Raw genomic sequence first — 12,169 nt, 5'->3', positions numbered from 1 at the left:
ACTGTAAATAAACGTACTCAAAACGTTTGCTTCGGCCGACGCCATTTCAACTTCTGTAATCTACGTCGGCAATTTTGCCGCAGCAAAAATGCGTTCTTTTTGTAAACTGCCTGGAAAAAACAGCTTGTCCCGTGTATAAGTTCAACCTGTCTTTTTGAGGTGAACATCACTTGCGAACATCTCGACCTACAGTATACTCGAGTATATAGTACGGAATTCGATAAAAGACTATAAAGACTTTTGATAAAAAACAAGAGAAAACACTTCGCCGCTGTTAACGCTTTGAAGGTAAGTAATTAGCAAAACGAGGTTAATGAAACTGATAGAGGGTTTCCACTCTGCTTGAGATCATGATTTTTTGCGTTTTATTTCGATAATTTCACTGTCTTGATCGTTGTTATTCACTTGCAGGAAAAGGAAATTAATAGGCTTGTTTTCCAACTGTTCTTCCAATTATGACCTAACAATATCAAAATTTTTACGACCAAGCGTACTGCATGCGTAAAACTAATCGTTTCAAGCAGCGGTTTTAATAAATTCAGTTTACGACCTAGGTGTCAATATAAACAGGACAGTAAGCTTAATCAAAGACTATTTTAATTGAGTAAAATAGCGTTATGGTTATGACGTCATCACCTTTCTCGCCCCCCAAGGTTTTTTGAAAAGTCGGTGCTTATGGTTACATGGTTACCACTGGGACCATTTCCCAGGATTCATCATCCAAACAGTCCTCATCATTAGTTGGACTTGAAGATGGTTGGTTCATTGGTACAACTTGCTCAGCATGTGGCCACACTTCTGACTTCCAGAACTTTTTATTTTATTGGTTAAAGTTATTGGTTACTTCAAAAAATGTATAAATTATAAAATAATTAGAAATACTGTAGTATAAAAAAAATGATAAAAAAGTAACAACTAAAAAAAGCATTTTTAACCACCTACCTGTGGGTGACACCAGACCAGTAGTTTCCAACCGGGGTGCGGCGGCACCCTGGGGTGCCAATTGCAATGCTCGAGGGTGCCGCGAGATATTGCAATACTGCGGCCCATTCTTTATTTTAACTTTAACCCGTTAAGTGCGGAATTTATTTATTTTTAACCCAGTTTCAGTGCGTATTAAGTTTTGCATCTCCCAGTTATTCCCCGGCTCCTTTCTGGAGAGTCGCTAAGTGGGGAAGTCGCTGGCAGTAAGTAGATAATCCGGCCTTTGTTTTCTCGCCCAGAAGAAACAATGTGAAAGAGATTTTGACTCGTTGCTGTTCTTTCCATAAAAACGTTTGAAACGCATCATCATTGCCAGGTTTCATGATTTTATTTTGCGTTTTGCAGCACACAATTGGGTCTTTAAATTAGCGTGTTTAGTAGCTATCTTCGACCATTTAAATAACGTGAATGGCAAAAATGAAATTCTAATTTCAACCGATAAATAAAAGCATTGAGAGAAAAACTGCAAATGTGGTCCTTAAAAGTGGAGAACGGAAACTTTGACATGCTTTCACATTTCTCTGAAATAAAGAAGTTGTCTCATTAATAACTCAGCGCCTAAAATTATTGGAAGAAAAAATTGAAAAGTATTTTTCCAGCTTGTAAACGGAAAATTATGCATGGGTAAGAAATCCATTTTTACTGGACTCTCATATTGTTTTGAAGCTTAAAGAAGGAGAAGAATTAATTGACATTCTTAACGATGGACATTTTAAGCTTATGCCTAAGCAGATGCCTCTTGACAAGTTCTAGATAAAAATTCAAAATGAATATCCTTGCGTTGGAAAGAAAGCTATTGTGCTTTTGCTACAGTTTTCCATGTCAACTATGTGAGAGTGGATTTTCCGTATCGAACATAAAAACTAAACAACGAGAACGGCTGCTTATAGTCGAGGAAGAAATGCGGGTGGCTTTAGCGAATCTGCCCCCAGATATTAAGGGACTTTGTGCAAGAAGTCAAGCCCAAATTTCACACTGACTTGTGAATAAATACATTTATTTACGCGCGCTATACTGTACAACTCATTCTATGTTATTTCATACAGTTATTTTTAATACAGAAACCTCATAAAATTGATCCAGTTTTGCCAGGGTGCCGCAAATTATTTATCTCTTTGATAGGGTGCCGCAAGGTCAAAAAGGTTGGGAACCACTGGCTTAGACTCTAGAGCAGTGGTTCTCAACGGGGGCGGTACCGCCCCCCCGGGGGGGGGGGGGGGGGTTTTGATTTTGCAGGGGGAGGCGGTATGATTACCTAGGCTTAAGGGGGGGCGTTTTGATTATTAGGGGGCATTCTGGTTTAATCCATCTACCGCCCAGTGTAACAATTTTGTCACATCATTGTCTGGATAATCTACTCCACATGCTCGCACGTTAGCCAAACAATTTCTTTTACACCATTGTCGTATTTGATTGACCAACCGTTTTGTTTACAAACGCTATTTATTTAAATTAGCAATTTTTCAGTATATCACAAAATCTGGTGAGTCCCATTATGACATAACCACTACTACCAGTACACTGTTTTCATGCTCGCAAATATATGCAAAAATAATGAAAAAAGCAATATAACGCAAGAGAACAACTGCACACCCAGCAAGCTGGTGCAAGAGAGAGGCCCAATTACGGATCCATAGGATGCCCTGCCAAATAATTATAATTTTAAGACAAATGTACGACCAGTCCTTGTTGTGTATCGCGATTTCGAATATTAAATTCTCTTCAGCACAACTTTATAACAGGCATAGTAAAATCTTCAGTAGGTCAGCTTAAGAATGCAGCAGTTAAGTTTAGAGAGAAATCAACAAGCTTGATTGCGAGGAACAGACAAGTAAAAAAAAAAATAATAATAATAAAAAGTAGAAATTTTCTAAATGGTTCATCAGTGCTTTATAGAAGTCTCATTCTTAAACTGACCTACTGAAGATTTTACTATGCCTGTTATAAAGTTGTGCTGAAGAGAATTCAACTTTCGAAATCGCAATACAACAAGATGACTTGACATCAATTGGACTGGTCGTACATCTGTCTTAAATTCGCAAATATATACTTGCTTTTCGTAATTAATCGTTTTTGTTGGGGGGGCGGTAAAATTTCGCCAGTTTATAAAGGGGGCGTTGGACCAAAAAAGGTTGAGAAACACTGCTCTAGAGTATCACACAGTCAGTTGCCTTGCAACAATTGGCTTCTTTAGAAAAGCAAAAAAGACATATGTGCAAATTTTTATTTTGTATATAACAAACTACAGTAGAACTCGGTTAATCCGGATTTGGTTAATCCGGATCTTCGCCTTTGAATCCGGATAAAACTGGAAGTACAAATGATTTGTAATCTTTTTCTTGAGAAACAGCTTTGGATTATCCGGATTATTTAATCCGGATCTTCGCCTATTCCTGACAAAAGTTGCGCTTTCTCTATCGCTTTATCCGGATTTGACCGTGATTTTTTGTAAGTTTTCCATGTAGAAACTCGTCTTCGGTAACTGTTTTCAACAGTTTTGAGTGACTACAGATTATTCCGACACGCGTGTCTGAAGATGTAACTTTTGCCAGTGTGTTCTTGCGTTAGACGCAGAGTCTACAAATACATTCATTTTACATGCATACTGCATTTTAAAAGAACTCTGTCACTGGGTCGCTAATGTGGTGATCGCGCGTCTCGGAATTGGCAGATGACCACACTAAGTAATGCGTTCAATTTCGGTGATTTTTACCGATACCCTCCTGTATAGGTAACGTCAGGCTTGATAGAACCGTCATCGCTTAATCCGGATCTTCGCCTAATCCGGATGGAATCGCCGGTCAAATCGAATCCGGATTAACCTAGTTCTACTGTATTATATATATTTGACAGATGGGATATTTGTATCTTTGTTAGAAGCTAGGTCATTGGTTTATCAATCATGGAAGAAGGCAAAGAAAATACACTTGCAGCTCAGCAAGCCAGTGGACTATATCCAGCTCACTTTGAAAAAGGTCTGTGTTACAAGTTACATGTGTTACAAACCAGGCCACAAGTTTTTTACTATCTTATGAATTTGAGTTTCATGGGTTTTAAACCACTGTAATTTGATACACAGCCTTTTCCATACTGTGATGTCATGCGAAGGATAAAACATTCTAGAATCATTACTTTTATTAGTTTCAATAGCTATTATTGATTCGTTTCTTTTTAATTGCAAATTTAAAAACCGATAGCTCAGTTGGTTAGCGTGTGACTTCTGGAATGAAGAAGCTTCAAGATCAATTGATGCTTGTTCGACTCTCAAGGTGTGCACTTGAGCAACGCACGTTAAGGACCGATTTCCATTCAGCAGCTAATAATGGATTGAATAATTCTTTGGCAACAAGACTGCAACTATCGGAAACTTCACTAGAGCTGTCAATCTTGGTGACCGGGCCTGCGTCAGTGGTTCAAAGCCTCTACAAGTATGCGAAACTGCCAGGATTAAGCTCTGCAGGAAGCTTTCCCAGTCCGAGGATAAGGATTCAATCAATCCATTTAATTTTTGTTTTACTTGGCTAAACAACAGATGTATGTAACTTAACTGTACGCAAACGTTGAATCAATAAAAAATACAGATAAATTTTATTAGTTGGTACCGGTACTCAGGCAACAAAATCCATCATTTTTACATTGATTTAATGTCTGCAAACGTTCTGCAGAATCAATGTAAAAATGGCGGATTTTGCTGTCTGCGTTGTGAAATAATGAGTACTTGAGCAGGTATGTATTTTGTATGATGAGTGTGAAGTAATACGCACTACGCAGTTAGTCACAGACAAGCTCAGTAGCTACCTGCTAGTCGAGTATGAAACAAAAATTCACACAATATCTGAGATGTTTTTATGTACAGTCGTACTCTCAAGCAGGGCCGTTGAGAGCATAATTTAGGTCCGGTACAAACAAGATTCTCGAGACCCAAATCAAGACACTTTTATGAAAAACGCACTATATCCAAAAAATACGTGAAAGTTTCCTGAAACTCCCTGTCCCTTTGGAGGGTCTGCTACTATTCGGTGAGTCCGATTCGGTGAGTTCCTAACCTCTAACCCCTAACCCTAAAACGGCAATGATAATTAGGCTACGGTATCCAATAATTTTAAAAAAAATTTGAAAAAAATCACTGAATAGAGATCGGACTCACCGAATCGGACTCATCGAAACAGGCCATTCCGCCCTTTGGAAAGGTTACGGCCCTTAAAGGCATCTCGTCCCGAGCCCAAATAAAAATGTACTCCCTGAACTCCCCTGTCAACGTTACTGCTCTCAAGAGACATAGCACATGAAAGCAATTAAAATTGTGTAAGCTAAGAAGCTGATATGCTACGTTCCACGAATTACTAAAGCAGAATTATCACATTGTCCATATTTGTCGTTTTGAAAAGCAGTGTTCTAAGAAGCTTTGATATATGTAAAAATTAGCAAATGTACGTAATTTGGACACACACACTTGTTAAATTTTTCTCCAGAACCACTAGTATAAAGCCCGACAGCTTCGGATCTACTGGTGTAAAGCCTGACAGCTCTGGAGTTAGACCTCTTTTATAGCGGCTCTGCAGCCCTGTGTACGTCCTTTAAGTGCCAGAAGTTAAACTAACATTGCTTGATCTTTCCCTTCATTTGCATGACCGAGTGGTTGGTTATAGATCAAGCTGCCAGTGTAAAAAGCTAATTTGTAATAAATTAATAAAAATACTTTTGCAGGTGCTTTAGTACAGCTTGCAACCAATGAAATAAAATGTGTGGAGGACTTAACTGAGGAAGACTTCAGAAAAAGCACAGAATGTAGTCCTGATCTAAAACTTGATTTCAGCACAGTTGCAAAAATTGAATATAACCCGAAGAGCTGCTTGGGATTAGTGTTTTTTCTTGTTGGAAAGGAAAAACTGCCGGTACATATTGTAACTTAGGGTACTTGTTAAAAGCATACAACTATTCATGCAAATGAATTCTTTTTTACTTTGGGTCATTTCATATAAAGTGCTGTTCACGATGGGCTGCTGTGCTAGTTTAGCACAAGAAACCATGTGTATTGTCAACCAGTTTTTTCAGTGCTGGCCAATTCAAGCAATAAAGTTTTGAACCTTAGGATTATTGAGTTTGTTTGAGTAGATATTCAAGCTGCAAATAGGATATTTTACTGGAAGAAATGTGTCGTGTAATGAGCCAGAATATATATTTTTAATCAGTTATTTCAATGCTCAGTGGTTTTCAACCTGGGGGTCGCAAGCCGTTTTTTGGAGGGTTGCGAGACGCCTGGAAATTCAGTGACTATTTGTTTCAATTGTTCTTTTTTGAGAAATGCGTAACAACTGTATTTTTTCGCTTTGACCATTGCTCGACCTGAAGTTGCCTACTGTTTAAGCTTCTAGACGTTACAAAGGCTTTAACAATTGGAAAGCATTTTATATTTTCCACAAAGTACTTATACGTTGGTTTGTGCAGAATAACGTTTACCAGTAACCATGCTGTAGCAAAAAAACGAGGTTGTTTAGTTTTTAGGTTTTCAGTGATCCTATGTCAAATACGGATTTGTCAGTATCGTTTCCAATGGCATTGAAAAACCTCAGTGTGTACTTCGTATGAAAGTTCTTTCAACAGTAGTCCCACGTATTGACAAGCTTGTTATATGCACCACTAACCATCTCACTGAAACTGATTTCAATAAATCCATTAAAGGCTGTTATCAGTTCAACTACTGAAAAATATAGATTTTATTCAAAATTTTTACTCCTAATCTAGCTAAGCTTGACAGGAAATGGAAATACTAATTGGAGGAAATGTAATAAAACCAGTAATAACATCACAAAAAGACGTTTCAGATTTCAAAAGTTTGCATTAGAACTGCGAAACGAGATATAGATAGGACGTCGGCTTGAGTCAATTTTGGTTAGGTTTTGCATTAAGTATGCTTTTATTGAACAGTTTTATGGGGAGTCGAGAGGCTACATTAATTGCTCTTAGGGGGTCGCAGTGCAAAATAGGTTGAAAACCGCTGAGTTACATAATAACAACATTTATTATACAACAAGTTTTTTTTTACATCTAATGAAAAGCTGTACTATTGTTCAGTTTTTCATCTTAATTGTGTTTTAGTGATCACGCCCAGAACTAGTAATAGCCTATTAATTTCATCAACTTTTTGTTGTTTAGATTACAGTTGAAGCCCCAGTGGAGCATCCGTTTTTTGTTTACAGCAAAGGATGGTGCTCTGTAGAGCCGCACATGTCTCTTCAACGCTACAAATTAAACTGTCAACAATTGGTGGAAGGGGATATGTGTGCTTCGTTAAAACTTAAGTCATCTACCGCTGAACCTGAGTCGAGCTTAGGTTCATGACACCCAACCAATCTTACTTTTGCTGTACTTTGTAGCCTATATCGTTGTCGCCAAATATTCCGAACTCATGCACTATTACGTGTATAAGCTCAATTTTGGTTTAAGGAGTAAGACTAAGATATGTCCCTCCAAGATTACTCTTAGGCTTTGAGTACCATATTGTGAAATGTGCTCATTCATTTTGATGATATAGTTCGAATGCTTGTGATTGACTTTGTATGAGCTATTTGGGTCGATGGTGTATTCTTTTTCCACCTCATATTGACGTTTGTGATGAATTATGTTGAAAGGAGTCATACCTTATTACCTTAACCTACATACAAATACAATAGTGTTTCATTAAAGCACTTCATGTTTGCCTTACACTCTTACAGCCTATATTTCTGCGTTGCTGCCTCTATTTTGGATGGCCAGCTGGCAGCTTTCCCTCTGGTAATATTCTAACATCAATCTAAAAGTTTTTTTGACAATTTTTGTGAAAACTATTTATGACAGAAGTTAATCAATCTAACAATTTAATCGTTAAAATTTTAAACGTTTTGAGTATTTAGCTTAGACAGATTATATATTACATTTTATTTTACACGTTACATTTGTGTCTGTTCAGAATGGCTTGTTTCGGAGACTCCGATTCGGAGACAGCCTTATTCGAAGATTTCGGACAAATGACTGAAAAGTTTCAGTGAAAAAAACTGCTGTCAAACAGCGTTTCATGATTAATACGCTGTCAGTGAAAATACAATTGTCTGTATGGAGATGAAATTCTCTAAAAAATTCCACAACGGTATCTGTTCAAGGGAATTAGCTTATAATAGAGTCTCAGCGATATACCCGCAAGGTTTCAGTTAATTTGCACATACCTCACTGTGAAACAATTACAACATAAACCGTTTCGTTTGTATGGGTATGAGAAGGTATACACAAAAAGCGCCTGCCTAAAGTAATGATCCCTTCAAATTCTCTTAATAAACAGAAGCTGTAGCTGGGTTGTCAAGAAGGCACTGAATCGGTTTTCTCCGAAAAGGCTGTCCCCGAATTATCCCAGACCGGTGTCCAACTGTCCATTCGTTTATGCCAGGGGTGGGCAACGTGCGGCCCGCGCAGATGTGCCAATTTTGAATTGTGTCCTGCCCGCGAAACGTGTTTATAATTTAGTTTAGTCTGGTACATGTGAACAGTTCATTGTGGAGCGGATTATTGTAGATTTCGCACCTTTTAGTAACCATTTTGGAAATCTCCTACCGTCCACCGCTAATCCATTGTATTTAATTATTTGGAACGTAAAAATGTATGGTCACATAAAAGGCATTATGAACAATTTACGACTTTGGAAAGCTCACGTACAGACAGGAAATCTTTTTCACTTTCCAACTTTGAGAGACTATAGAATGCATCCTGAGAAGAAAACTGAATTTGCAGACCAACTTCAAAAATTGTTGTATGAATTTTTAGCTCGTTTCAAGGACTTCAAACCTCATGGACATTTGTTTGGTACGTTCTATTCGCCATTCAATACAGAGATTGACAAAGCACCAGCAGATATAACTTGAGCTTATTGATCTTCAAGAGAAAAACGGATTTGAAAGCGAAGTATTTAAAAATGAATCTTGGCGATTTTTACCGAAAACGTCTCAACTGAGATGACTTTCCACATTTGAAAAAATCCATGGCTTCAAAAATTGCTCTTTTTGGCTCAACGTGTTTGTGTGAACAATTTTTTTCTAAAATGGGCGTCTCCCTATGGGGGGACGCCCATTTTGGGCGTCCTCCCATGGCATCTTCCTATCGATCGGTTCTGACAGACGAACACTTGAAAAATGGACTTCGAATTGCAAGCACTTCTATTATAGGAAATTTGGAAAAAAGCCGCTGGGAAAACAAGCCAGCTGCAAACTTCTCACTAAACTCGTTTAAAGACAATAAATTTGAATAGGCTAGCAGTTTTCTTCAGAAATTTATGCGTCTTAACTTTGTTGGTTTTGAATCTTTATCCTCGGAATAACAAAGCCTTGATAGGTTATTCCTGGTAGTTTCGCATACTTGTAGAGGATCTTGACGCAGGGCCGGTTACCGAAATTGGCAGAGTAAAGTTTCCGATTGTTGAAGTGTTGCTGGGGAATTATTCCACTCACTAGGTGCCGTTGAATGGAGAGCAAAGTCCTGAAATGCGTTAACAAAAAACTACTTTTTTGTGCCTGTAACTACTAGAAATCATATGTTAAATAAACGTGCGGCCCGCGGTGTCACCCAGTTATTTATATCTGGCCCTCTTGTAATAAAGATTGCACACCCCTGGTTTATGCTATCTTTTATTTACAAGCGTTTCTTCGCTACTTCTTGTGTGCATTGCAAACAATTCGTACTGTTGATGCATTTTGTAAGTTTTGTTTTATATTTAGAATGAATGTTTACCGCTGGGGTCGGCAGCACTTTGGAGGTCGAATTTTCGGCTCTAAGATCAAGTTGGCTCCAACGTAAAGCCAAAGAATGTAGTTTTGAGCTTGGCATCGTGTAGGCCTACAATGTTTTATACAATGCAAGCTCTTAACTGCACTGAAGATAATTATTCAGAATGTTAGCGTAGGCTGCTAGCTCCGACATGGAAATTAAGCTGTTTGTCAACGTAGACGTTTGATTGTATTTAACCTGAAATGTATTTAAAAGGACTGTACTTGGATTGGTTGGCTTCTGATCATAATCAGTGTTGTAGCGCTTGTATTGGACATAATTTTTTACAGAATCTTAAATGATATTGGTTTATTTGTGTGATAGCTTTGCCGTATATTTTAAGAAGAACCTTATTTCATTGTGAAGCTTATTTCATTGTGTGTTTGCGACCGAAATTAGACTTACGGTAATTATAACTTGGACTACATCGTGAAAACATGCAAGAACTCGGTCAAATTATCACTGGGCAACATCAAATTTATTCCTCAAATGAAAATATATGACTTATACTAACTGTGGGATGCTGATTCCAAATCTGACCTCAGATTTATCCTATCACGTCAGGTTTGTGAGAAACGATAACAGCAAATTGTTACTTTTGCCAAAAGTGTAAGGTTTGACGTTACGTTTATTACACATTCATATTGTGCTACATCCAGAAATCCAGGCCATGGAGTGCATAAATAGCTGAAATACATCTACAAACTACAATTTTGATACTAATTTGTTTTGGAAACAACATTATTAACAAAACAATAATATCAAGCTAAAAGTGACGCTAAAAGTATAATTGACCCCCCCCCCCCCCCTGTCAATGTTTTGCATGAAATAACAAAGATTTAAGAAGGCTTATGGCAATGCTTGTCCAGTAACCTTATTTAAGCTATTTTGGCCTGTCTAACACTAACCTTTCACTATGGCACTGCATAGGTTGGTGGTAAACGGCACGCCAAATCTTCCACTTTTGGCAAAAATAAGGTATTTTTATTATCATATCTCAAAAACGTGATGTGTTAGAAAAAATCTAACACCAGATTTGGATTCAGCATGGCCACATTAGTCTATGTAAACTTGAAACGAGCAAGGAATAAAAAATAAGTTGGAAAATGTTGCCCAGTGATTGTTCGGACAGTTTTTTGCTTTAAAAGTTGACTAGTAGCCTACTGTATCTACAATTCGGTAGTTCATAACCTTTTTGTGATCACTGATCTCTTTCAAAGAATTGACCTACCAAGCCTGCGAGTTCGAAAATTCAAGGAGAGACTATTTGTGCTTAACTTTTATGTCGATATATTTGATCAGAAAATATTAGCCTAAGTTACGAAAAAGTGGCCCCTCCTAAACTTTTACAGAGAATTGTTAGTGCTGGTGATGAAAAGCCAGGTTCGTGCAGCTTCGTCCAGTTGCCAGAGATGGGCAGGGTACAATTAAAAAGTACCGCGGTACCGGTACTCGGTACTGGTCAAAAATCGTACCGCGGTACCGGTAGCCTACTATTTTCAAAAAGTATCGCGGTACGGTACTTTTTTAAATACAAGTTACATGACTTAGAATGATGATTTTTTTTGTGATTGTTATCGAAATAATCTTACATTTAAAACCACAAATGCGATTCATCTCCATCCCAATTATATTAACAAGTAACAGCAACGCGCCATGACGATGTTCATATTCTACACAAACTCCCTGTACACAAAGACTGCTCAAGCAGCCCTTTGGTGGGCACGCAAAGCTGAATGGAACAGATCGGAAAATAAAGTCATAGCCTAAGTCTCTTGATTTTGCTCAGTAGGCCTATAGATGCATAAATTTAAGGTACCGGTAGGCATATTAATACTTGTTAGTTTGTAGACTTATAGTTAAGGGCCAACCCAACATGCCGTATAGAAAGCTATTGGAAGTAAAGGCCATTCCACATCAAAGGTTTTTCATTGGCCAAACCTTTGTGGTACCACAACCCTAACGTAAGCCTTTAACATAGGCCTATTACCTATGTGGAGCTGCAAACGGAACTTCAACAGAGCTTAAAATTTACCACAAATTTGGTAAGGCGTCCGCACTATGCCCAGGGGGGGCGAATGCCCCCCTGCCCTCAATTTTTCTGTGGATGGGGGGGGCAGGGGGAGCAATGGTGCCCTTGTAAGGTCATGTAAGCTACTGCACATTTTGCAATACGATATAACAATTTCAGCTATTCCTTTTTAGCCTAATTATAATCTTTCATTGCTGCCTCAAAATAATATTCACGACAAAAAATTCTGTATCACAGAAGGTTAATTAGCTTACATCATTATAACATAACATGATGCCCAGTGCTGTGTTAAACCCTTTGTGGGCTTCGGGGCCAAAATAATTTTGGGCCTTCTATCATCAAGAAGACCTATAGTGTTGTGTA

At 38.0% G+C, this 12,169-nt stretch overlaps 1 protein-coding gene across 1 annotated transcript; it reads left to right on the top strand.

The window, feature by feature from the left end:
• The first annotated feature begins 3,839 nt into the window (after positions 1-3,839).
• LOC145770786 (ataxin-1-like) lies at positions 3,840-12,169 on the top strand. Its single transcript, XM_082582508.1, has 3 exons — positions 3,840-3,959; positions 5,692-5,879; positions 7,141-12,169. Exons 1-3 carry the CDS (start codon positions 3,887-3,889, stop codon positions 7,324-7,326), a joined length of 447 nt encoding a protein of 148 aa, XP_082438634.1. The 5' UTR covers positions 3,840-3,886; the 3' UTR covers positions 7,327-12,169.

Source organism: Aplidium turbinatum, chromosome 5, assembly GCF_918807975.1.
Source record: "Aplidium turbinatum chromosome 5, kaAplTurb1.1, whole genome shotgun sequence".
NCBI classification, from domain to species: Eukaryota; Metazoa; Chordata; class Ascidiacea; order Aplousobranchia; family Polyclinidae; genus Aplidium; species Aplidium turbinatum.
This window is presented reverse-complemented; position numbering and strand designations above follow the sequence as displayed.